Here is a 23,057-nt window from a genome sequence, read left to right as displayed (position 1 = left end):
CTGGCACAGGAATGTTGTTCAAAGGTTCAAGGACAGATTTTGCCAGTGGCCAGTCACACTTAGGGAACACTCACGCCAGTCCAGCATTGCTACACAAGATGAAATGGATTTTGTCTCTTTTTTCCTTTCTAAATTAAAGCACACCAGGAATTTTACAAGGATGAAAATGATGTGCGATCTTCCACAATATAAATCCATGGGAATATCAATATACACCTGAGAGCTTTGGGCACAGTAACCCTGTGGAGGGAGCAAAGCTGAGGACATTTCTCACAAGTCTTTATCTACTTTTTTCCTATTTTTTTCCCTTTTCCCAATGGAAAGGAGTCTTCCTCATCTTCCTCATTCTTCATTAGACAAGCAGAGAATATTTCCAGTTTACTTGCCAACCCTTGCTCATGTACTTTGTTAATTCAAGACATCCTTCCCCTGCCCATGTCACCTCAAATAATGCCCCTTAAATGCTGATTTTAATGCTTTTTAAATGCTGGTTCTCAAATAATGCCCCTTAAATGCTGATTTTAATGCTTTTTAAATGCTGGTTCTCCATCTTAAGGCACAAACTGTGAAGCCACTGCAGTCACGAGTCCCACTGTGAGCTCAGGATTCCTTAAACACCATCCCAGGGGTTCCCTTCAACACCAAAACCAAGCTACTCCAAGGCAGTAAATCCCTAAATGAATATTCATCCTATAGCCCCAAAAATCAGGTGCCCAAGCCACCAAAGGTGACCAGCAGAGCTACACCCCTCCCATGAACTGCCTGCTTTTATCCCTGAGCACTGCTCTCCTGATAAACCATCCAACAGGAAAGAAGGAAGGAAGATTACACTGCAAAGCACTTTGGAAATATGAAATTGTTTTAGAAACAACAGCACTGAATTGCTTCCAATCAATACAGCATCAATACTGATTTTAAATCACTTTGCAAATTCCTCCCCACTCCTCCCAGATCTCCAACATCAGGGTCTCATGCACAGAAATCAGTCTGGTGCCTTTCTTGATGGGCAAATAATAAATTTCAGCATTCATTTTCCTTATAAAAATAATAATGGTTTTATGCAAAACACTAATAAACAACAGTGAGACACAAGGAATTATTCAGTTTCAGGGAACAGATGTCTGGCCTATTTGCAATTAATACAACCCACTGCCACACAATCAGCCTGCTGCAAATGCTGGGAACAAGATCTGAAAGTTCAAATGCAAATGTGTCTGGTTTTAAGGAGAAGGAATAAAACTCTATAAAAACCTGCTTTGTATTTTTATATGACAGATCTATTAAAAATCTAGACAGCAGTATAAATTAATTAAAAAATAATTTAAAATTTTGTAAGATAACCTGGAAAGAAAAAATCATGATTTCTGACCTGAGTCTGGCAGAAACAATTCAGTTTTTTGGTTGGTAGTTACTTATACATATCATTATGCTTTAGAAACAAATTACAGAAAACAGTTCCATTACCTGCAAAAATATTTACCACTGCTTGCAATTTCTGTAGTAGTTCTTTACAAATATTGGGGATAAAAAGAATTTAAACAAAAAGTAGTTCCCAAATGTAAATAAGAAAATAAGCTTCTTCTCCAAGTAGGACTGGCTGGGTAGGTACATGATGCTAAGGAAATCAGATTTCTCAGCTGGAAAAGTAGAGCTGAAGTTTACTGCCTTCTAAAATCTTTCTGTTATTAATGAAAAAACTGTACACAGGATTTGTTTCACACAAAAAATATTCTGGATTTTGATAACAGAAACAAGGTATGTGAAACAATCACAAAATAATTTGATTACTATAGTAGGAAAAAGAATCTATTTAGGATACAACTAATCATTCAAGAAAAAAAACTAAGTATTTTCATTCATCAAAAATTAGTTAATGTTTTCTTAATACACAAGATAAGGTTTATCTATTTACAATTCCTGGCATTTGACCAGCAAAATCTCACAAAAAACCTTAAGGAGTCCACATTTCCCTGTGCTGCTGCTGGAAATTAATCTTGCATTACACAGTTATTAGGGCTGATATAATTCTATGTTTAGTCTATTTTCTACATAGTGCTATTAAAAGATTAATTGAAAAATCACTGGTGAAGACAGGGATTAAACAGCACCTTGAAATGCCACAATAAACTGCTTTTAAAATCAGCTGAGGATCTCACACAGCTCTGAAAGGTTTCAATTATTTATGTGTTTGGCCTGTGTAGCATAAATCCAGCCTAATGAGGTACAATTGCTGTGTGTAAATCTGAAGCATAAAAAACCTCCTCATTGTCTGGAGGCAGCAGTTCATTTTTCTCACAGGAATTTGCAGATTCTGGTCAGGGAGAGCCCAGTTGAGCACGAGGGTTATTTGCCAGCAGAGCTCGACCAACAGGCTCACACAACTCCTAATTATTCTAGAATTCCAGAATTGTTTGGGTTGGAAGGGACTTCTGAAGATCATCTCATGCAACCCCCTGCCCAAGGGAGGGTCACCTGGAGCAGGTGACACAGGAACACACCCAGGTGGGTTTGGAATGTCTCCAGAGAGGGAGACTGCACGCCCTCCATGGGTGGTTCTGCCACCATCCATGGAAAGAAGTTTATCACAGAATATTCTTGTTGGAGGGGACCCACAAGGATCCATGGGAATGGCCCACAAGGAGATCAAACCCACAAACCTGGCACCACCACTGGCACCATGCCCTAACCAAAGGAGCTCATCTCAGGGGTCTTCTTCATGCTGAAGTGAAAACTTTTTGTGGTTTCTTTTAGTTTATGGCTGTAACTCCTTCTCCTGCCACTGGGCACCACTCAAGAGAGTCTGGCACTGACTTGACACCTCTTGGAGGTACTGACATGGATTGCTGAGATCCCCTCTCATCCTCCCCTTCTCCAGACTGACCCGGCCCAGCTCCGCAGTGTCTCCTCATCAGAGAGCTGCTCCAGCCCCAAATCCTCTGGATGTCCCTCACAGGACCCTCTCCAGCCCCAAATCCTCTGGGTGCCCCCACAGGACCCTCTCCAGCCCCAAATCCTCTGGGTGCCCCTCACAGGACCCTCTCCAGCCCCAAATCCTCTGGGTGTCCCCTCACAGGACCCTCTCCAGCCCCAAATCCTCTGGGTGTCCCCTCACAGGACCCTCTCCAGCCCCAAATCCTATGGGTGCCCCTACAGGACCCTCTCCAGCCCCAAATCATCTGGGTGCCCTCACAGGACCCTCTCCAGCCCCAAATCCTCTGGGTGCCCCCACAGGACCCTCTCCAGCCCCAAATCCTCTGGGTGCCCTCACAGGACCCTCTCCAGCCCCAAATCCTCTGGGTGCCCTCACAGGACCCTCTCCAGCCCCAAATCCTCTGGGTGTCCCCACAGGACCCTCTCCAGCCCCAAATCCTCTGGATGTCCCCACAGGACCCTCTCCAGCCCCAAATCCTCTGGGTGCCACTCACAGGACCCTCTCCAGCAGCTCCTTGTTCTTCTTGAAGAGAAAGAAATCTCCTTGAACCACCAGATGAATCTTGGTGGTGCAAGTCCCACCTCTACAGCTAAGGACACCAACAGATTTCCATGTGCACATGAAGTTGTAGAGTCTGGGGCTGAAACTTTCTCTCTTGGGTCTTTTTCCTAAAGATAATTTATTTGGGAAAGGCCCCAACGTTTCTTGAGTTTCAAAGAGTCTCCCAGACCTCATTTCCCCTTCTTCCCCATCTCCCTCCAATAATTTACATATTTTTAAGATATGTATAGTGCTTATCAGTGCCTTTGAAGATGAATGCAGGGGTTTTCTCTGGTAGATGGAGAAATTATATTTAAAAATGCTATAAAAACCAAACCTTTGCATCAAGGACCTTCCTAAGACACCAGGTGTGCTAGGAACAGTCCAAGGATGAGCATGGTTGAGATTATAGTTAGTTAATTAACTCTGGGTAAAGAGTTTGGCTGTGAAATATTTTGATAAAATGAGCATTATCTGGAGCCTTTGGCACTGAGGTAAACCACACTGCAGCAGGGGAGCAGCTCCAGATGTAGCTTGGGCTAAGTTCAGAGTGAGAAATCACAAGTGCTGAAGAAACCTCCCTCCTTCTGGGGGAGGTGCTCTTCACACTGCCCATCCCTCAGCACCTTTTCCACTGAAGGATCTGTGGCTGAAAACAGCAAAAGCTTTTGTAGCAGTCAGGGCCAGATGGAAAGTGCCATATTGGCAACATCAACTGAGACAGATGGGGAAGAGGGAAAACCTGGCTAAAAGCAAAAATGATAAACCCATCACACAATCACACACAAAAATACTTAAAAAACAATCTTTTTTGATCTCTGATCCAAGGAAAATATGCACACCACTGGTTCAACATGGGGCTGGGATCTTGTAGGAACAAAGATGTCCTTGATTTAGAGAGCAACTGCCACGTGGAATTCACTCCGTTATTGCTGCTGGTGAAAGGCACTTCCTGCAGTTACCACCCAACCTTGTTCCTTGGCATCACATCCAAGATAATTTACCTTATTTCCTAATTGTGTCTGAGTCTTGAAAAACGTCATCTATTTCCTGACCACCTCAAAAAGCCACCAAAAGTGGAAGGTATTTCAGTATGCAAAGAAGGGCTCCAGGAAAATGGAAAGCATTTCAAAGTAAGGAAGTAAAACCAGACATTTTTTTTACAGCAAAATAGATAAAACACAAAGTCAGCTTAAGAGGAAATGCAAAAACTTCTAAGACTTATAACTTCTTAAGACTGCACTGATGAATTCCATTCTTTTCTGGAATATATTTTTCCACTTGGTGAATCCAACAATTGCAGATTAAATGTTTTAATGCCAGCTGTTTATTTTAACCTCTGACTCACTTAATCTCTTGTGAATTTGTGGCTGTTCAAAGAAAGTTAATAATGACATGTTAGACAGTTGATTAATTAAAACTAAATACAATTTAAATACTTAAAAATTAAAAATAATCACAGCAATAGTTGCTATAGGGAAATTTCCATGAGAAATGTGAGATGGAAAAGACTGAACTGGCCTCAGTTCTTCATCTGTGCATGTGGTGTATTTTCTAGTTTTATTTAAATTTGGCAAAATATGTGACTTCTGCCTTTCCCTAGAAGGAAATCAGCATCCAGCTGCCACACCATGGACTCCTCTTCCACCTAAAGTCTTAGAGTTTTGAAGACTTCTTTTGCTGTAAGCACCACAGCTGCCTGTAAAAATGGATGTGAACAACAGGTTCCTCTGCAATGAAATCTTGCCTGGTCAGGCAGAAATAAGTTGAATGTATTGGACTTGTTTATCTCAAATCCAGCCTTTACTGCTCATTTACTTCAAAGGCAAATTCTTAACTTCATCATATAACAGAAATTCACTGACCCAAGAGGAATGAGAACAAATTTAAATCATATTGGTTTCCTTCTTCTTTTCTTCTTGACAACATTCTCCTCCTTCTTAATTATCATGATTAGGATTCACTCATTGCCAAGTCTGCCAAAACCCACAGAGAATATTTGAGTTTTGTGCTCCTATTTCTACAATCACATTTAACAATAAAGCAATAGATCTTCTGTTTAAAGGGGAAATTATTTTTATCACTTATTTGCCTAAGAGCAAGAAAGATGCTGCACTGCTGTGGCAAATGAAGAATGATATGTTTCTGGGGAAAAAAAAATCTTTAATACCCTGCATTTATGGGACAGCAATTCAACCTGTGAAGAAAATCAACGCAAGGATTGAATGTTTCAGCTTACCAGGAGCATTGCAGAGGTTCCATTGGGCCGGGAGAGCTGGATGGACATTTCAGGGAACATCCTGTCAATGCGACTGATCACATCATCAACGTACCTACCAACCAAAGCACACAGCACCATCAACACAGGGGCTCTCTCACACACTCAGATTATACAAACTGTGCTTTTAAAAAACATTTATCCTTTTTGGGAATTATCCTTTCAAAAATGATCCTTTTTAACCCTATTTATGGGACTTTCCTGGACCAATTTCTCTCTGATACCTGCATATTTTTCAAAACCACATGCAAGCAATAATTCAAAAAGTTGTTGATAAGAGGAAACAAACCAAAGCCCTCTGCAAGTTGTTTTGAAAATCAATTACTCTGCCCTTAAAAACATGCACTCTTAAATTTCAGTCCAAATCTGTCAGCTTCAAACTCCTGCCATGGTATTTCTGTACTTTCTCCTCAGGAGGGTTGAAGGACACATGATTACAATTACTCCTCCAGTGCAGGAATTCACAGGCTGTCATGTCCTTACTCTCTCTTTGATAAACTTAACAGATAAAGGTTTTATCAAAGTCTTTGGATGATTCTTAGAGGTGTTTTTTTTTTTTTCCCCTGAATCTTTCCAATTTATTTCATGCACTGGTGACTCTGAAACTGGCTGGTAAATTCCAGATGTTTCTCTGGAGCAATCAAACACAAAGGTAACACAACATCCTTTCTGCTGGGTGTAATCCCTGTTTCTGCAGGCCAAGGTGAGCTGGCACACAGTTGTCCTGTTCCCTGGGATCAAATTAAGAACTGACCTCCATTAACACTGAGAAGAGCCTTACAGAGACCTTATTTCCCAGGACACATCACTCCAAGTCATGGACATGCCACTTCAGCCACCCCTCTGGACACATTAAAATCCAAATATTTGCTTTAGCAGAGTTCCCAGGACAGTCTGTATCATCTGTGCACTGATCTGTCCCCATTTACAAACTCAGACCCATGAATGAATTTATAAATAAAACTGTTTTTATGCTAATCCACGTATGTGCTCTGAAAAAAAACTTAAGGAAAATTGGTTGCCTGAGTTAGATTAACAGTAAAACTCAAAAATAAAATAAAAACCAAAACAAAACAAACAAAAAAAACCACAATCAAAAAATCCCCCACCAAAAAACCCCCAACTTATTATTTCCCTTTAATCTGCTTAAATAATGGTGAAAAAATGTTGAATTCTCACTCTTCAGAGTAATTAATTTCTAATGTTAGTGCTAAAACCTCCTGTACAACAATGAGGTGCTATGCTCCAATTGCTACTTTGCAAAGGATTGAAACAACCAGAAAGAAATCAAATCAAATCAGGAAAGCTACACCTCCTCAGCTGGTAAAGTCAGCTTTTAAAAGTAACCAAAGAACGAGATGAGTTATGACAATTTTGGACAAATACCTTAATCCACACTTGTCATTGTACAGAAAAAAGTTCCCCCATTCACTGCAATGACTCATTAACACTTGCTGCTGATAAGAAAAGCCAAAACCATCCAAAAGCCAAGAACTTCCTCAGCACTGGGAAGAGGAGGCATCAACCACACATGGACAGCACAAACCCAGCTCATTTCAAACACTGCTGAATCCCAGGCTGATTTCATCCAGCAGGAGAGTTTATTCTGCTTCATAAATGCCATTACTCCAGGCTCTGCAAATAAATTAATCTCTTGCTTGTGGAGGACCAGGGATGACCAGAGATCCTGTGGCTCTGAACACGTCGTGATGTAGATTTGTGCATTGCTTAAGTTTTGCAATTTGCCAAGCTTTAGGCAAGAACAAGTTAAACAAAATGAAAAGTTGTAGAAAACAAGACACTGGCATAGTCAATGCAATTAAGGAAGGAAAATTCAAGAAATTCTAAATCATGTGAACAACAGTTGGACGTGGGCACTTAATCTGCTTACGTCCTTCTGAAAATCCCAGTGGACATGTACACTCATCCTTTGAAAATGGGATCCAGGCTGGCTGGAGGTAATCAATTCTTCAAAGTCTTTCTCAGATAAGATTATTTTTAAATGTAAAACTTGTCTTGACCACGAGGCTTAAAATCTGACTCAAACCCAAACGTCACCTTGTACTGCGTGAGCAGTGTAAGGCAGAACAGGGAATTCACAGGGTTGTGGAATCTTCCCTTTAAATGAAATCACACATCCAGCAAAGCAGAAATCTCCTAATTTCCTTCTGAACGCACTTCAAGGTGAGTTACTGTGACTTTTTGGGCTTAGATGCCTGTTAGTTTTGTACCACTTTTCATAGATCAGTTGACAGAAGAAGGAAAATGAAAATCACGTGCTCCAGGAATTGTGATGTTTTACTTTGGCAGCTCTGTCAGGACCATCACACAGGGAACCTTTTCCTTCTCTTCTCCATCAATGGGATGTCAGAGAAGATCCCAGACCAACAGGAGAAAATGCAATGATGTGTGCAGCATTATTTTGTGCTCCCATGCCTTTTTTCAAGTAGTCATCAGGCTTTCCTGAGCACTCATCAGCACAAAGATTCTTCCAAAAATACGTATATAATTACTCAATTAGCCTGACTGGATTGTGTATCAAATACAAACTGACAAACAGCCTTTTCTAAGGCAAAATTCTGTAGATTTGCCATTCTGAGAAGACATTTGGTAAAATATCTTGTAAAGGGATGGACATGAGAAATCAGGTGCAGTGAAGTAATGTAAAAGTGTAGCTGGTGATAACTTCAGAGAAAACTGAGGAACACATGTTAAAGAAGAGATAAAGTGCACTCCTGAGCCTGTTTGGAAAGAGGGTCAGAGAAAAAGCTGCTGTCTGGAACTTATTCTGTAGAACTGAAATACAGACATTTCCTGCCAAAACAAGCACTTACAAAATTTACACATCTCTGTCCAGTTTTAGCTCAAAAATACGATGGTTCCTATTTATGTTACAGAACCTCTTGCCCAGTCTCAGAGAAGCAAAGCACTTGAGGATGGAGAAAAGTCTAATTTTACTTTGCCAAAAAGCACTTCTGACGTCCTCTGCACATCTCAGTTTTCTCCTACATACAAAGGATGATGGTTGGAAGGAGCATTTACAAACCCAGAAGAAATAACACAAAGTGGGGAAAAGCAAATGCCAATAGATTTGTCCAGACATTTGGCTTATTTTAATCTTAAGAAATTAATGGAATTCTCAGAATTAAATACAAGCTGGAATTTCATGTCCTAGAACAGGCATTGTTCCACCTACAAAGGGCTGAAGAGTGTGTCTAGACAAATTCCCTATTGCTTCTCTGGGATGCAAAGGTTGTTCAAAAAGGTCTGAAGCCAGACTGCAAAAGATTGTACCCAATAATCCCCATTTTACAGCACAGAGTTTTAACTCTTTACAGACAGAATTTCATATTATGAACTATCCTAGGTCTCAAAAACATTTAACAACTTCTCAATGCAACATCCAGAGTTAGTCCCATTCCATTTAAAAAAGCTTCAAGTAACTTCATCAACACCTGCAGCCTAATCCAGATCCATAAGTGCCTCCTAATCCAGATCCCTGAAATCCTACTCAGAAAAGAACAGACTCAACCAACAGGTCTTCACCTCATTACACTTATCAAGTACTAAACAATTTCCCTAATATAATTTTACTAGTCTGGGGGGGAAATTTTTAAAACATCTTCAACAGCAGATTTGTACCAACTTCCCCCTCCCTTTTTTTCTTCTTCTTTCCTTCATGATTTTTCAGGAGGTATTAAAATTGTATTTTAGATACAAAATCTTTATTTTAAAAAATGGTAATATTGTCATGCAGGAGTTTGCATCTGAATGTGCAGAGCCAGCCAGACCCTCAGATGCTCTCAAAGGCTGTCAACACTATAAATCAGTATTTTTAGTTTAATGTAGAAGAGTTATTTTTTTTCCACAAACATGCCAGATTAATACTACAAAAGTCAAAACAAATCTACTTCGTGAACATCAGCAATGACTAAAATTAATTCAAAATATTACACTTCAAATGAAGCCTTGTTATGAACATGCAGGGAAAAAAATAGAATAAAGGAATAGAGATATTAGTTGAAAAATCTCTGCTATTTTGCTAGTAAATGTACACATAAATCTTTTAGTCCCTATTACAGAAACAATGCCTGGGACATGCAGAAAACACCTTTGAAACCAGTTAGAAAATCCTGTTTAGAAAGGCCTAATTATCTATGCAAACCACTCACTGAGAAGTTTCATGCTAAAACATCAGGTTGACAATGTAGAAATAATTCAGGAACCATTTTTGTAGATAAATGGGCTTGTACCATCTCTTTGATTCACATAAAGGCCCCCCAAAAGACAGCAATATAGGAAAGTAATTCATTATAAATGCCTTTCAATTCCACACTGGACAGATGGCTTCGCTCTCTAATGTGACCTCTCTTTTTGATTTTTTTTTTATTTTTACTGGATTACATCCAGCAATCCAGTGTTAGTGTGATGTTTAACAGCTTAGACAAGACTTAAATAGCATTTTTCCCACACAGTGTTTCACTTGCATGCTGTTCTTTTTTTCCACCCAATACAATGATTTAAAAATTAGAAATATAGGTTTATAATCATTTTCTTTTGGAAGAAAGAAAATTTTGCTAAGTGATCTTGGGAAGATGGAGATAAAGAGAAAAGGGGCAAAAATACACATTTGTGACAGGAAAGAACTTAATCTATCCTATACACTTAGCAGAAAACACAACACATAAGACAAAAATAAACTCTACAATTCTGTCAAATCTGGATTCATGGTATTTTGGAGAGCAACAGGGGAAACTCTCCACACATCCTCTCACTAGCACAGTATTTACTTGCTCACAGATTTTTTTTTTTTTTTTGGCTTTCAGTTAATATTTTCAACCCAGTTAATAATTTTTTTTCACATGTGTGATATTTCAGAAGCATGAGCTGGCCCTGCTGCACATGTTGGGTTGGTTGATGGAGGCATCAGGGGACAGCGTTTGCCTGCACTCATTCCAAGACCTATAGAACAGCTATTTTTGGCAGAATCAAGACTCAAATACAACTTAAACATTTTAGCAGCAGCAGAATTTAAAATATTATAAACTTACAAAGAGATTTACTAGTTTTCAGGCAGGCTGACTGGAAAAATAGTATATTTTAACACATAGAGAGTAATCACAGTTCTAGTGTGATTTATTCATCGCGGAATTTAAGTTTTAATTTGATTCAGCTACCTGCTAGGCAAGTCTCTGCAGGTAGCAAATTCAAGTTGATAGAAAGCTTTTCAGAAGCATCAATTAACAACAGTTATTAAAACAGTGACCTCTGCCAGCTCTGGTGAGATGACACTTCCTGCTTGGATAGGCAATGAAGAGCGTGAAAAGAAATCCAACACCACTCATGCTGAGAGAGCGACTTCACGTCTCAGGACTAAATTAGACAGCTGGCACCATCCCTGACATCTGTACAACAATCCTGGAAGTCTCTGCCTCCTCTCCCAGATTCTACAGGTTCTGTTGGGTTTTTTTAAAAATTATTGTTAACACAAGCTCTTGCTTTTCACTTCTGCAGAACCTCTATGAAATGCTCGCGGTTTCCTGGCTCCCGTACTAAATTCTCTTGTTTTGAGCAACTTCTCCTCCAGCTATGAGTTTCCTTGCCAGGCTGTTTTCTCATACAGTTGTTAACACCGTCCTCTTGTCCTTTCTAACAAACTGCTTCAGCAGTTTCCTCTCTCTTCTCACCCAATTTCCAAGTTTCTCGTGGTGGAAGATTCCAGCCAGGATCCTCTTGGCTCATCTTTCTCTTCCCTTCTCATCTGCACATTGACTTGGTCTCTGCTACTCCTGCAATGCCTCTGTTCCTGCTGTAAAATCTTTATTCATGACACATCAGAAAGGAAAAATGGTCTTTCAAATAACGAACTGACTTCTAACTACCAGGAGGTGAGGTGAGGGCAGAAGGAGCAAATCTGAGTTGTGCACATTTCTTCAGTCTTGGGGCTAAACCACAGAATGAGCAGGAGGGAGTTTCAGCACTGGAGAGTGGGAATCCACAGGTGTGGGAAGAAGTCAGGATGTGTGGGCTGCAAGGAATTGATTTGCTAAGACACCTTAAACAAAGGTCCCAAATTTGCTAAAATTTTTACCCAATCCCACTCCACCCTTCAGAGGAATGGAAGCACTGAAAGATCCAAACCTGAGAGAAGGCAGACTTCCACTGATTCTTAAAAATCCTCCTTTTTTTAACTATGCCATGGATGTTATTTTGGTCATAGAGGAATTATGCTTTATTACTGAGTGGATGCAAAAGATTAAGTTAAGTGCTTAAATAGTCTAGCAGTGTTTACATATAAACACAGGGTGGTCTGCTGCAAAAGCATATGCACACAGAGCTGTATCAAACACTCACCATCTGCACTTCTCACTCACAAAAGGCCAAACCTGGTACAGCACTTAAGGACACATGTGGAATCGTTTGGACAGCTCTCCAGAAGCCATGACAGAGTGTTTAAGGGTTGGATTTACCAAGACATTTAGAAACCTAAGGCTGTGATTCAACAATTTTCAGGCTTCAGCAGCAATAGTGACATAAGGCACTGACACATCCCCTCCTGCACAGCATTCAGCCCCCTCAGCTGTGCTGTGCTGGAGGAGCTGGAGCTCACAACTGAAAAAAGAAAAGTATTGGTTTAAATCTAAGCCAGTTTCATGATCCAACTCCCTGTGAGGCTGCACACACAATTCCTGGCACTACAAATCATGGGCCAGCACTGCTGCACACTGGGGTCGTCCTATTACAACAATAAAATATTGGTTTATGGTAAAATGTTGTTACTTAAGAGGCATTGTTTATATAGCAAACACAATTCAGAATTCTTCAGTGCCACCGTGAGCCCACTGCTAAGAGATGTGGTGCAGACCTGCCTGGAATGTCCTCAAAGGTCTGAGCTGACTGTGATGGCACAAATGAACACAGGTTCTCCTGCTGAAAGCTTCTGCAATGCAAACCTGCTGCTGAATCAAACAGTCTCTGGGCATCTGCACATTTATATTAAATATGAACAAACAGCTCTGTAACACACTCCGTAACACAATTTATCAGTGCATACTTTGTTTTTTAATACAGAGCAAAAAGACTTCTCTTCACAATGCTGAATTCCACTGCACCAGCTTAAAAAGCAGAACTTTCATAAGGAAAACTTTAAGTTACAAATAGAGACCTTGCAGTCCTATTCCCAGGGCTATTTTATTATAGTATTGAAATAGCTTTCTTTGTACTTATGTGGAATGCTCTTCAAAATGCCTTTTAATTCACAGCAGTAATCATGAGAGGAATATGGATATTAGAATGTGTGAAAACTGGTTAACAAAACAAGCATGCATCTACTTTACAGTCATCACCAGGATCCTGCCTGAGCCTGCACTGGTCTGTGCTTTATAAAAAAGAAAGCATTAACTCCTTTATACACACCTTGAGAGGGAAACCAGCCCTCCCATAACCATTCAGCATCAGTGGTAAAATCATTTCAGAGCCAAAATCCCACAGCACAAATGCATCGTTTATATTTCCACTTCATGAAACATGACGTTGCACCACAACAATAATAATACTGTAATTATTAACAACAAATGCTAAAAGCAGTAATTTTCAGGGGCCTGGGTAAGAATTAGAATTATTGCATTAGATGGTTCTTGAATTATTCCTAACTTTTCAAGCAATTTGAAAAGTTTGAAATTTGAAACTCCACACACATCAGCCTAAATTTGCACGCGCACACACATTTCCATACAGCACAGCTGTGACAGAACTCTTCAGGAGAAACCCAACCCAGGGTCCTTTAAAAAGGAAAAAGAGCATTTGCACACAGACAGAGCTGTGCCCATGGTGTTCCAAAGCTGGAAATGCCCCCACCCTCTCGGGGCTCACCTGGGGGAGCAGGGTCAGTGCTGGGAGGTGAAATCCTGCAGGGAGGGACAGGGGGCTGATGCTGACCCCAGTAAACACCAGACCCCGCTTTGACAAGGGCCTCAAAGGAAGGCACAGAGTTCAGTCCTGCCTTGAGGAAATGAGGGGCTGGGATGGTTTCTTGGCCAGCCAGATTCCCAGGGGAAGTGAGTGGGGCTGTTTCCCATCTGGGAAAGGCCCCACTGTGTGCACTGACCCCCTGATGGGACCCTGACAGCATGCACCACTCCCCACTGTCACTGAACTTGAGTTCAGCCTTCTCAAGCTAGAATTCATTATTTTATAACATGTTATTTTCAGCTCTGCTATTGAAGATTTACTGCAACAGCAAAGCCTTCTCACTCTCTTTCTTTGTGCTTTATTTCTCCCTCAACAGAGCAGAAATTACAGTACTTACCTCCTTTTATGAACAGCAACAGATGATGCATGATACCTATTATTTATTCTATACTTATGGGAAGCAGAGAGATTTTACCTTTGGGTGCAGTGAGTGATGAACAGGAAATACAGAATGTTGTGCCCAGTCAGACCTTTTCACACTCTGGGCTTGACCATGACAGGCACTGCTGGCAGGAAGGGATCTCAGTGATCACTTCTCTTAGGCACATCAGCTCCCTGAACTTATTGAAGGCATCACAAATTCCAGAGGCTGGAAGGAAGGGAAGATTAGGGATCTAACCCTCTGGAGAGCAGAGCAGACCATTTCATACACAGGACTAAAAATACACAGAATTAGCATGTGAAGACTCAAATCTGAGGCCTCATCAATAGAGTTCAAACAGCCACTCCAAAAAAATCATCCACTTCAAGGTCTAGAGCTTTTGTTAAAATTATAAATTATGGTAGAAACAGGCAAGTCTTAATATCACCAGTTCTAAGGGTACTTCAGATACTTGATATCAGCCTTTAAGGATCCTTAAGATCAATTTGTTCTGTAATTAAGAGGGAAGCAAAGGTGAAGAAAAAAGCAGAAAAGATGAGATATAAACGTTGCACAGCCCACTGCAATTTATCACACAAGCTTTTACTCATTCCAACTTTTGTGATCACTTAGTTTAAGTTATCTTGAGGGAATTTCATAATTAGTCCTGGTTTTTAGCTCTTCAGAATGATGATCTGACCAAGTACTTCGATCTGCCTGTGATACTACAGAGATAAAAATCTATCTTACAACTCAGAGGTTTATCAAAAGACTCCTTCAAGGTCATCTTCACACTTCAGTAGAAAAACTGGAGATAACAAGAACAATTAGGCATTTATAAACTCAAGACTCTCCCAGTACAAACATTTAGGAGAGAGAAGCCCTTCAAAACGCTATTTTATAAAAAATATGCTTTCATCACTTCTTCCTCCAGCATGACAAGCTGTTCCTTAGGTTGGGATTTTTTATAGGGCTTATGGAAATTAATTGCGTGGCTTCCGCTGAAAGTCAGCATGGGGGAGGAGGGCGAATTCCCTGGAGGAAACTCTCTGAGAAAAACTCTCCTTGAACAGGAAAGTTGGTTAAAGGAAAGGGCTCCTCATGGCTGTAACTGCTGGGCTTGGGGAACACAGTGCAGACATGGCAGCAAAGTGGCAGCAGAAATTCACTGCTCCTTTCTGGCCATTTCCTCACTCCTGTAAGCAGATTCCCTCTCATTTGTTATTTCCACTCACACAAGGATCATGTGCAGCCCCAGCAGAGATCACACAGGTTTGAAGTTCACTGTGGCTTTTGAAATGTTGGAGCCTCTGAGCTGGAGTTTAAAGTCTTTCATGGGGCTGAGAGCTGGACTAAACCCAGAATAAGAAATACAGAAATTCAGAAGTGTACTCCTGTAGCTGCATTGCTTGACATGACCTGCAGAGCTTCACTAAAAAATAAAACCTAAGCTAGCATTAATGCCAAATATATCTAAAGTAGAATAAGCCCTGCAAAATTACCATGTCTGGTGCAATCTGGGAGAAAAGCTCAGCCTACTAAAAAATAATATGATTCTGTTTATGTAGGCAGACTAAGAGAGGAAAGTGCCCAAGTGAAATCCAAGGAATGAAGATCTCCCAAGGTAAGCACAAATATTATCATTAACACTGCCTAGCTTAGCTCCAAATACATTTCCCAATCCTCTTCATGAATATCGAGCTCAAAACTTGTGAAGAGCAAATTCCTTTAAGGCATGTCAAGTTGGTTATTCAGAGTAAAGAAATTCCAAGTTGTCAAATAATTTCTAATAGTAAATAGATACAGATTAAAAAAAAAAAAAAAAAAAAAGAAGGGCAGTCTATGCATCCACAGTCCTTTATTTAAAAACAAAGAAAAACTAAATCCTGTCCACTGTAATGTGACTGAGTGGTACAAAATAATCCACCTGTCCCAGGGTCTGGACTTGGCCAAAAGCCAGGGTTTGAACTCTGCCAAACATGTCCAAAGTGCTGCTAGAGAAGGGCCAATAAACCATTTCTTGCAGACCCTGCAGACAACAGGAGCCTGCTGAACCCTTTCTGATCAGCAGCCCCGGTGTCTGGCCTGTCTGTCAATGCCAGGGGCTCTCAGCAGGGAGTGGTTTATTATTCCAATAAGATGCTCCAATGAAGAGAGGGTCAGCTCTGAATCACTGCCATGAGAAGATTTAATTAGATTTTTACACTGACTAAAGACATTCCCTGCACACACACTAAATTTTAAATATGGAGATAAATGACAGTGTCTTTTAAAGCAAGGTTACTCTTGTTTTCTTTCTGTTTCCAACTCCCTGTTTCTATTTTTCCTTTCTTTGAGATAGCTGTTTACATTACACATTTATAGTATCCAAGCTTAAAGGTTTCTTGTGAAAGAGTTCAATAATTTTCTGATTAAAACTCTCTGGGCAAACCTGAACTATTCCACCCAACACAGAGCTCTGTAATTTCCCAGGAAAAGGTCTGAAAACCCATACCCAATTAAAAATTAGAAAAACCCAACAAAACAACTCAAATTTCTTCATGAGGAAGTAAAACCTGCAGAACAGATTGATATTGAATACATGCACATTATATATCAATGATTATTGTTATTAATATGCTGTTTTAATTAAAAATATACTGGGTAAAGAAGAGAAAGAGGCTCAGCTGTGTCTGATCCACACAGCTGCAAACTACCTGTATGAGCAGACAGAATGTTCATTAAGGGTAACCTCACATCAAAGATTCTTCTAAAAGCCACCAGAGGAACGTGGAAGTCAAGCATGAGGGCCAGAGCTATTAGGGCAGTTTCAATCATTAGGAAACCATTATCTCCAATTCATGCTGCTACCAGGATACAGGTTCACCCAGTAACATGACAGCAAATTATATGATTAATTAGCTCCCACATAGCTACTGTGAGTCAACCAGTTGAAACTGATGCCCTACAGAAACAGATAAAATATCACCCAATGGTAGCTACTGGCTGCAAAGATCTTCCTGCAGTTACATCCCAAACATCAGTGAGTTTGCAGGTGTTTGAAGGGAGCTCCCCAGCCATGCCCACTTTGTATTCACTACCCAGTGCACAACATGGATTTCTGTATTTGATTTCTCTTTCACCATTGAATTATTTTCACTTTTTTGCCTAATTGCCATCATCAAGTTTCCTGTAGATTCAAAACATGAACTACACTGGCATTCTTCTAATGGCACCCATCCTTAAGAGCACTTCATAGGCATTTTTAAAAAGAAGACATAATATTTGCCTCCTTTGGCAATTTGGCAAAAGAAACAATGAGACAAACACTGCACAACAACTCTGAAAAGGATGATGGGAAAGCTGGAAGAGAATGCAAACTGAGAACAAAACAAATGAAATTACATCCAGCACTGAGAACTTCCCTGCTCTGCCTGGTGTCCTGCACCCCATCCCACCAGCTGAGTCAAGTGGTGAGAAGTCAGCAACAGCAAAAATAAAAACCAAACACGGGAAACAAAATAAATCTCTCATTTTGTTCTTTTCAAGGGTTTAAAAAAAAAAAAAACCAAGGGGCATGTGTGTACAAACATGACCCAGTATTTCAGCAGTTAGTGCTCCCTGACACCTGCACAGGCTCTGCTCACTCAGAGCTGAACTTTCCTCAGCACATCCTCTCCTTCACGCTGAGGAGAAAGGAATGAAAGATTTATTTAGGATCTGAAAACACCAGGAGTCAACAGTGGAGAGACCTTCTGTGAAAGAAAACAACTTCATCCTTGAAACTCTCCAAAACAAACCAGAGCAGGTTAAGAGATGAAGAAATATTTGAAACAACCTGAAAAATCTAAGGACCATCCAATAACCAGGTTCTCTGTGTACCTTCCTCCCACCAGCATTTTAAGATATCTTGAGAATTTCTGCAGAATGTATTTGAAATACCTGCAAAATGCAGACCTTTAGATCCAATATTTATTTACTAACACTTTAACAAAGCAATTAATGCAAAAGCAAACTATTCACTGGAATTAAGAGTTTTTTGGTGGAGGGTAATGCCTAAGACACCAAAAATTAACTGGCTTTAATACAAACCAGCACAGAAAGAGATTATTCAATCATGGCACTGCTAAGAGATGCAAAAGAGCAGGACAGAAAGAAGGATATTACAACACTCAGGCTTCAATATCAGAACCTTTATCCCTATTGATGACTTAATAAAAAACAGAGGGAAGACAGAAATTGTAGAACAACAAAAAGAAATTAGCAGCAGCAGATAATATTTTAGTTGTACTAGCAAAAAATTATAATTGATTTTCTGTCTGTGGTGTTAAAGTTGCTATCTTTGCTCTGAAAATAAATTTTAATTTTAAAAGCATAATCACATGTTAAAATAGTTCCACCTGGCATTTTCTGTGCACAAGCTTATTTTACAAGAGGGATACAAGAGCCACCATTGCTCTGTCATGTCAAGAAATCCATTTCACTTCCCTAGGAATACCTAAGATTAGAAAGCAGTAAATTTGCTTATCATCTGCTATGCTGTAAAATCAGCTTGCTGAAGGAGGAACCTTTTGTTTAAATGAAGAGCAACTTTCAAACTAGAAAAGATCATGGAAGCATCAACACAGAAACTGTTTTTAAGCCAAATTTCAGATTTAAAAAAAACCATGCAACCATTACTTTAAATGCCAAGCACTCCTTGTAGCACTCCTTTCAATTAACTCAGCTCCTCACTGTGGGATTTTTAAGCAGGTTACAATAATCTACATTATTACTTAATGTGATTTCTTCAAAAATATCTGTTTTCTCCTTCCATCAGCCACTGCCCTCAAACTGTCCTTCTCAAGGTTCACAAGAAGTGGGCTCAGCTCTTTTCAAGACCTGTCTACATGGCACACACAAATCTGTCACGAGCAAAGGCATCATCTCTGCTGAGCAACTGTCAAAATGCAAAAGCCAAAATGAAAGAAGGTTCTGCATGTAAAACAGGGAAGGAGAAAAGCCTGGGTTTGGCTTCAGGGGAGCTCAGCTTTACAGGGCTATTTTGGACACAGATATTACATTCTGACTTAAAACACATCAAAACCGTACGGGGTTTTTTTGCCACTCCTACAGCACATTTGATTTTAATACCAAACACTGAATACAACAATCAGCAAAAGAGTTCAACAATTTGAGGCCACAGAAGTTTAAGCAGCTTGACACAGACTGACAGGCTCCAGCCAGGCTTGTGTGGAATTATTTCATGTGCTGGCACTTTGCCTTCCATCACTGAAATGAGCACCTAAAGGCAAGAACACAAAGGATACAGGATAATCCATCACCACTCATTTATCACAACAAATGCTGGCAGTGGATATTGAGAGCTTCCTATCAGGCCTTGCAAGTAGGAATTATCTGGTCATTCCTTCATTCCTCACAATGTGTCATTCCCAGAGTCTGGATTTTAAAAAATATTACCTGGTCTTGAACAAGCAAAAATAAAAGGTAGAAGTCCAGACTCTCTCCCTGGATGAAGGCATCTGCTTTGTGGTTAATTCCTTCTTGCTCCATTCACTCCCAGCATTCCTGCACAGCCTCCAGATGATAAAATTCTCACCATTCTCGTGGGGAAACTGAGGCACAGAACCACCCAACAAAACAGTAATTTGCTCTGCAAGAATTTGTTTAGGAGTCTCTGTATCTTGAAGTGCTTTCAAACACACATGGCACAGAATGAAAAGGCTGAACACACTCCACAATCACATTTTGTGAGGGATGGAGTCAAAGCATTACAGGCAACAGTGGAGCATAATGATCATACACAAAATGGAATTTTTATATAATTTCATTCCAGGTAAGCTCAGCAAACGTTAAATAAATGATTCACTACTTTACCACCAACTCTGTGCCAAACTTACTTTCCCAAAACTGAGTTTCAAAGAACAATCCTGAGCAACACTAAAGCATAAATTTAATTTCAATACAAAACCTGCTGCATGGAGGTGCTTTTGGTTGCTAAAATTAGAGGCCTTACTACAGGATTCCCCTGGCCATGACTCACAGACAATAAAGACACAGTGTGCAGCCACAGAAAAAAGCCAATTCAAGTCTCCAATGTTAACAAGGTCTTCCCTGTGCAGTTTTCTCCCTGTGTTACCCATGCAAAGGTAAGAATCAGATAATAATGGTGAGGTGAATGTATGTCAATTAGCAATGTGTATCACACTATTAATATACTTATTTTCACAATAATATACACATACTGCTGAGTAACATCAGTGAAACTGAAAGGCTGCTGTTACTCCTGTGCAGGTAAAACCTACACAGCACAGAGCAAGTGCCTTCCAAAATTAACCCATCAAGAATGGAAATAACAGTAAAGCAGCATCTATAAAGAGATGAAAACTGAGTCACTTTGCCCAGTGAAACTTCTAATGGTTCCATTTTATTTATTTTTTCCCACAGTGTGTTGGGAAAATGGGACTAGAAAATAAGTACCAAAATACTTCAAATCATTTTAAGTGAAGATTATATTTAGAGGAGAAAACCATGAAGTCATCAGCTGGAATTTGCTACCCCAAGCTTTTTTTCATTTAACTCATCCATAGGATTCCTTGTAAACACATGAATACCCAGAGAATGCCCTAAAGTGAAATTAAAAAGTAATAACAGTTATTTTTAACAGCAGGTAAAGGAAAGCAGAGCAAAGCAGTTCTGTGTAGTCAGAAAGGACAGCCAGGCATCCTCTCAGCCCCTGCATGTCAGGAGCATGGCCAGAGCCTGGCACCACAATGGTCCCAGGGATGGGAACGGCCCCTGAGCTCCCAGGACACCTCCATGGTGCAGTTCAGCACCTGGGAAAACCTCCCCTTTCTAGAGTTACTGCTGAAACTGCTTTAATTTCTTTATTTCCAGGTAAGATTTGCATTTTTTGAAGTTTTTTACTGTGCTACACACCTAGAGCTTCCTTCTAAAGGGTACAGGGGTCTCATTTGAAAGCACTTTTACCCCCCTGCCAGTGTAGCTGTTTAGTTTTCCTCTCAGATAGACAAAGATTATTTTGTAGAGATAAAGAAATAAAGTTATTAATTAATACATTCTCCATGGGCTTACACCACCCTACACAATGCAATTATACACTAAAGCTGGTCTGGCTAAGCCACCAAAATATAAAGACCTTTTCATTCCACCTTATTCCAGCTCTGCTCCTCCTCTCTGACAAGGGAATATACAACCAATGCAGATGGAAACACTTGCTGTAATACATTTTAGCATTTGGCAAGAGGCAGTTTTAATTTATTCTTTTCAGACTGACTGTCTGCTGCAGTAAAGCAGCCTCAAATCCCCATCCCCCAAATAGCAAAGGTAAAAAAAAAAGGAAATGGGGAGGGGGTTAAAGCAGTCTTATTATAAAATCACAGCTTTAGCAAAAGCTTTGATATCATTATTAGGTTCATACAAATTTCCCCTCTTATCTACTTTGTTCTTCATTGTTTTAATTAGTTCAACCACACATAGTTTGTGTTCTTTTTCACTTTTTTTTTTTGACACAGAAACAAGCACTTAAACTAGTATTTGCAGTCTTTAATTACACATTAAAATCTTCATCCTTGACTTTCTTTTTTACAGAAAGTACAGGGATTCCCTACAGTGCAATATTAATGTTCTGCTCTAAATGCTGCAAGGGCATCTTCTAATGGTTGGGACTGTGGAGCAACTTTTAATTAATTGCCACCTTTTAATGGCACAGTTCTCACACAAACATTACCTTTAAGGCAAACATACATCAAAGAGTCAGAAATTTGCTCTTTTACAACAGAGCTGAGGTCCCCAGTAATTCTAAACTCACTAAGGGTCTTCTGCTCTGGATCTGTGCATGTTCTGGAAACAGCAGATCAACACTGCTACATGGCCCAGAGTCTCCAACAAGATTCATCTTTTTCACTTCCCAAATCCAGTGTTCCAGTTAATCTTCCCCAAAGTGGATGGCAATGATTTCAAATTGCTGTGCTCGGTCACACAGGGCTCCACATCACACAGCAATCCTGTTGGGGGGATTATTTGTGCAATCTGACAACAAAACATCAACAGCCTCCAGCCCCAGGTGCTTTTTGGCTCGTGTCTCCATGACAGGCACGTGCACAGAGCTCATCCCATCAGTCCACAGTGGCTCACAACACTCTTGTAGAAAAAGCTCCGTACACAGTAAAGAAATTGTGAAATCTCAATTGCATGCACTCTCTTTCCACAGCACTTGGTTGTAAGAGCTGTTGAAAAGTGAATAAATAGAATAGATTTTTCCTCCATGTTAAAATACACTGTGAAGTTTTATCTCCTAACTCCTCATGTATTTTATCTCCTAATGTTTCCTGCCCAGAGCAGCTGTGGCTGCCCCTGGATCCCTGGCAGTGCCCAAGGCCGGGCTGGACAGGGTTTGGAACACCCTGGGACAGTGCAAGGTGTCCCTGCCCATGGCAGGGGGTGGAATGGGATCAGCTTTAAGGTCCCTTCCCCCCTAAACCATTCTGGGATTCTATAATGCATATTTCAGTAATTTACTATGGATAAAGCAACATCCAAGATCCTTTTGTATTGTGTGGATAGAAATTATTCTCCAGTTAATGAATATCATAAGGAACATTTAGTTTCAGTCAAAAGTATTTCCTTTGGACAATCTATGTTGATCAATGCCTGCTGGTTTTTTGTAATTACTTTGTAAGAAAATATGCAGCTGTATAGTACTTAATGGAATTAAATTAAATTCAGCATATAACTGCAGCCAAAAAAAAAAAAAGCACTGATTTGGCATAACAAAACAAAGAAGATTACTGCAGAAACCCCTGCTGTCAGATATATCAACATATTAGAAGATTAAATCAAGATTAAAATGTTTAAAAGAATTGTGTTTCTAAAGATGCACAGAGCAGCAAAGCTCATGTTCTGTATCTTTGGTACCTACACAGGTCACAAAGCATCTGTAAAGTCCCAAAGTTAACATGATACATAACCCAAGT

General features: G+C 40.0%; 1 protein-coding gene across 1 annotated transcript in view; it reads right to left on the bottom strand.

Moving 5' to 3' along the window:
- MED27 (mediator complex subunit 27) overlaps positions 1 to 23,057 on the bottom strand; it is an 85,698-nt gene that overhangs the window by 22,687 nt on the left and 39,954 nt on the right. The window contains exon 4 of the mRNA XM_064727595.1: positions 5,712 to 5,805. Within this exon, the coding sequence (XP_064583665.1) occupies positions 5,712 to 5,805 (94 nt within the window). The remainder of the gene's footprint in view (positions 1 to 5,711; positions 5,806 to 23,057) is intronic.

This window comes from Zonotrichia leucophrys, chromosome 17 (assembly GCF_028769735.1).
Source record: "Zonotrichia leucophrys gambelii isolate GWCS_2022_RI chromosome 17, RI_Zleu_2.0, whole genome shotgun sequence".
NCBI classification, from domain to species: Eukaryota; Metazoa; Chordata; class Aves; order Passeriformes; family Passerellidae; genus Zonotrichia; species Zonotrichia leucophrys.
Note: the sequence above shows the minus strand (reverse complement) of the source record. Positions and strands in the feature narration are given on the sequence as shown.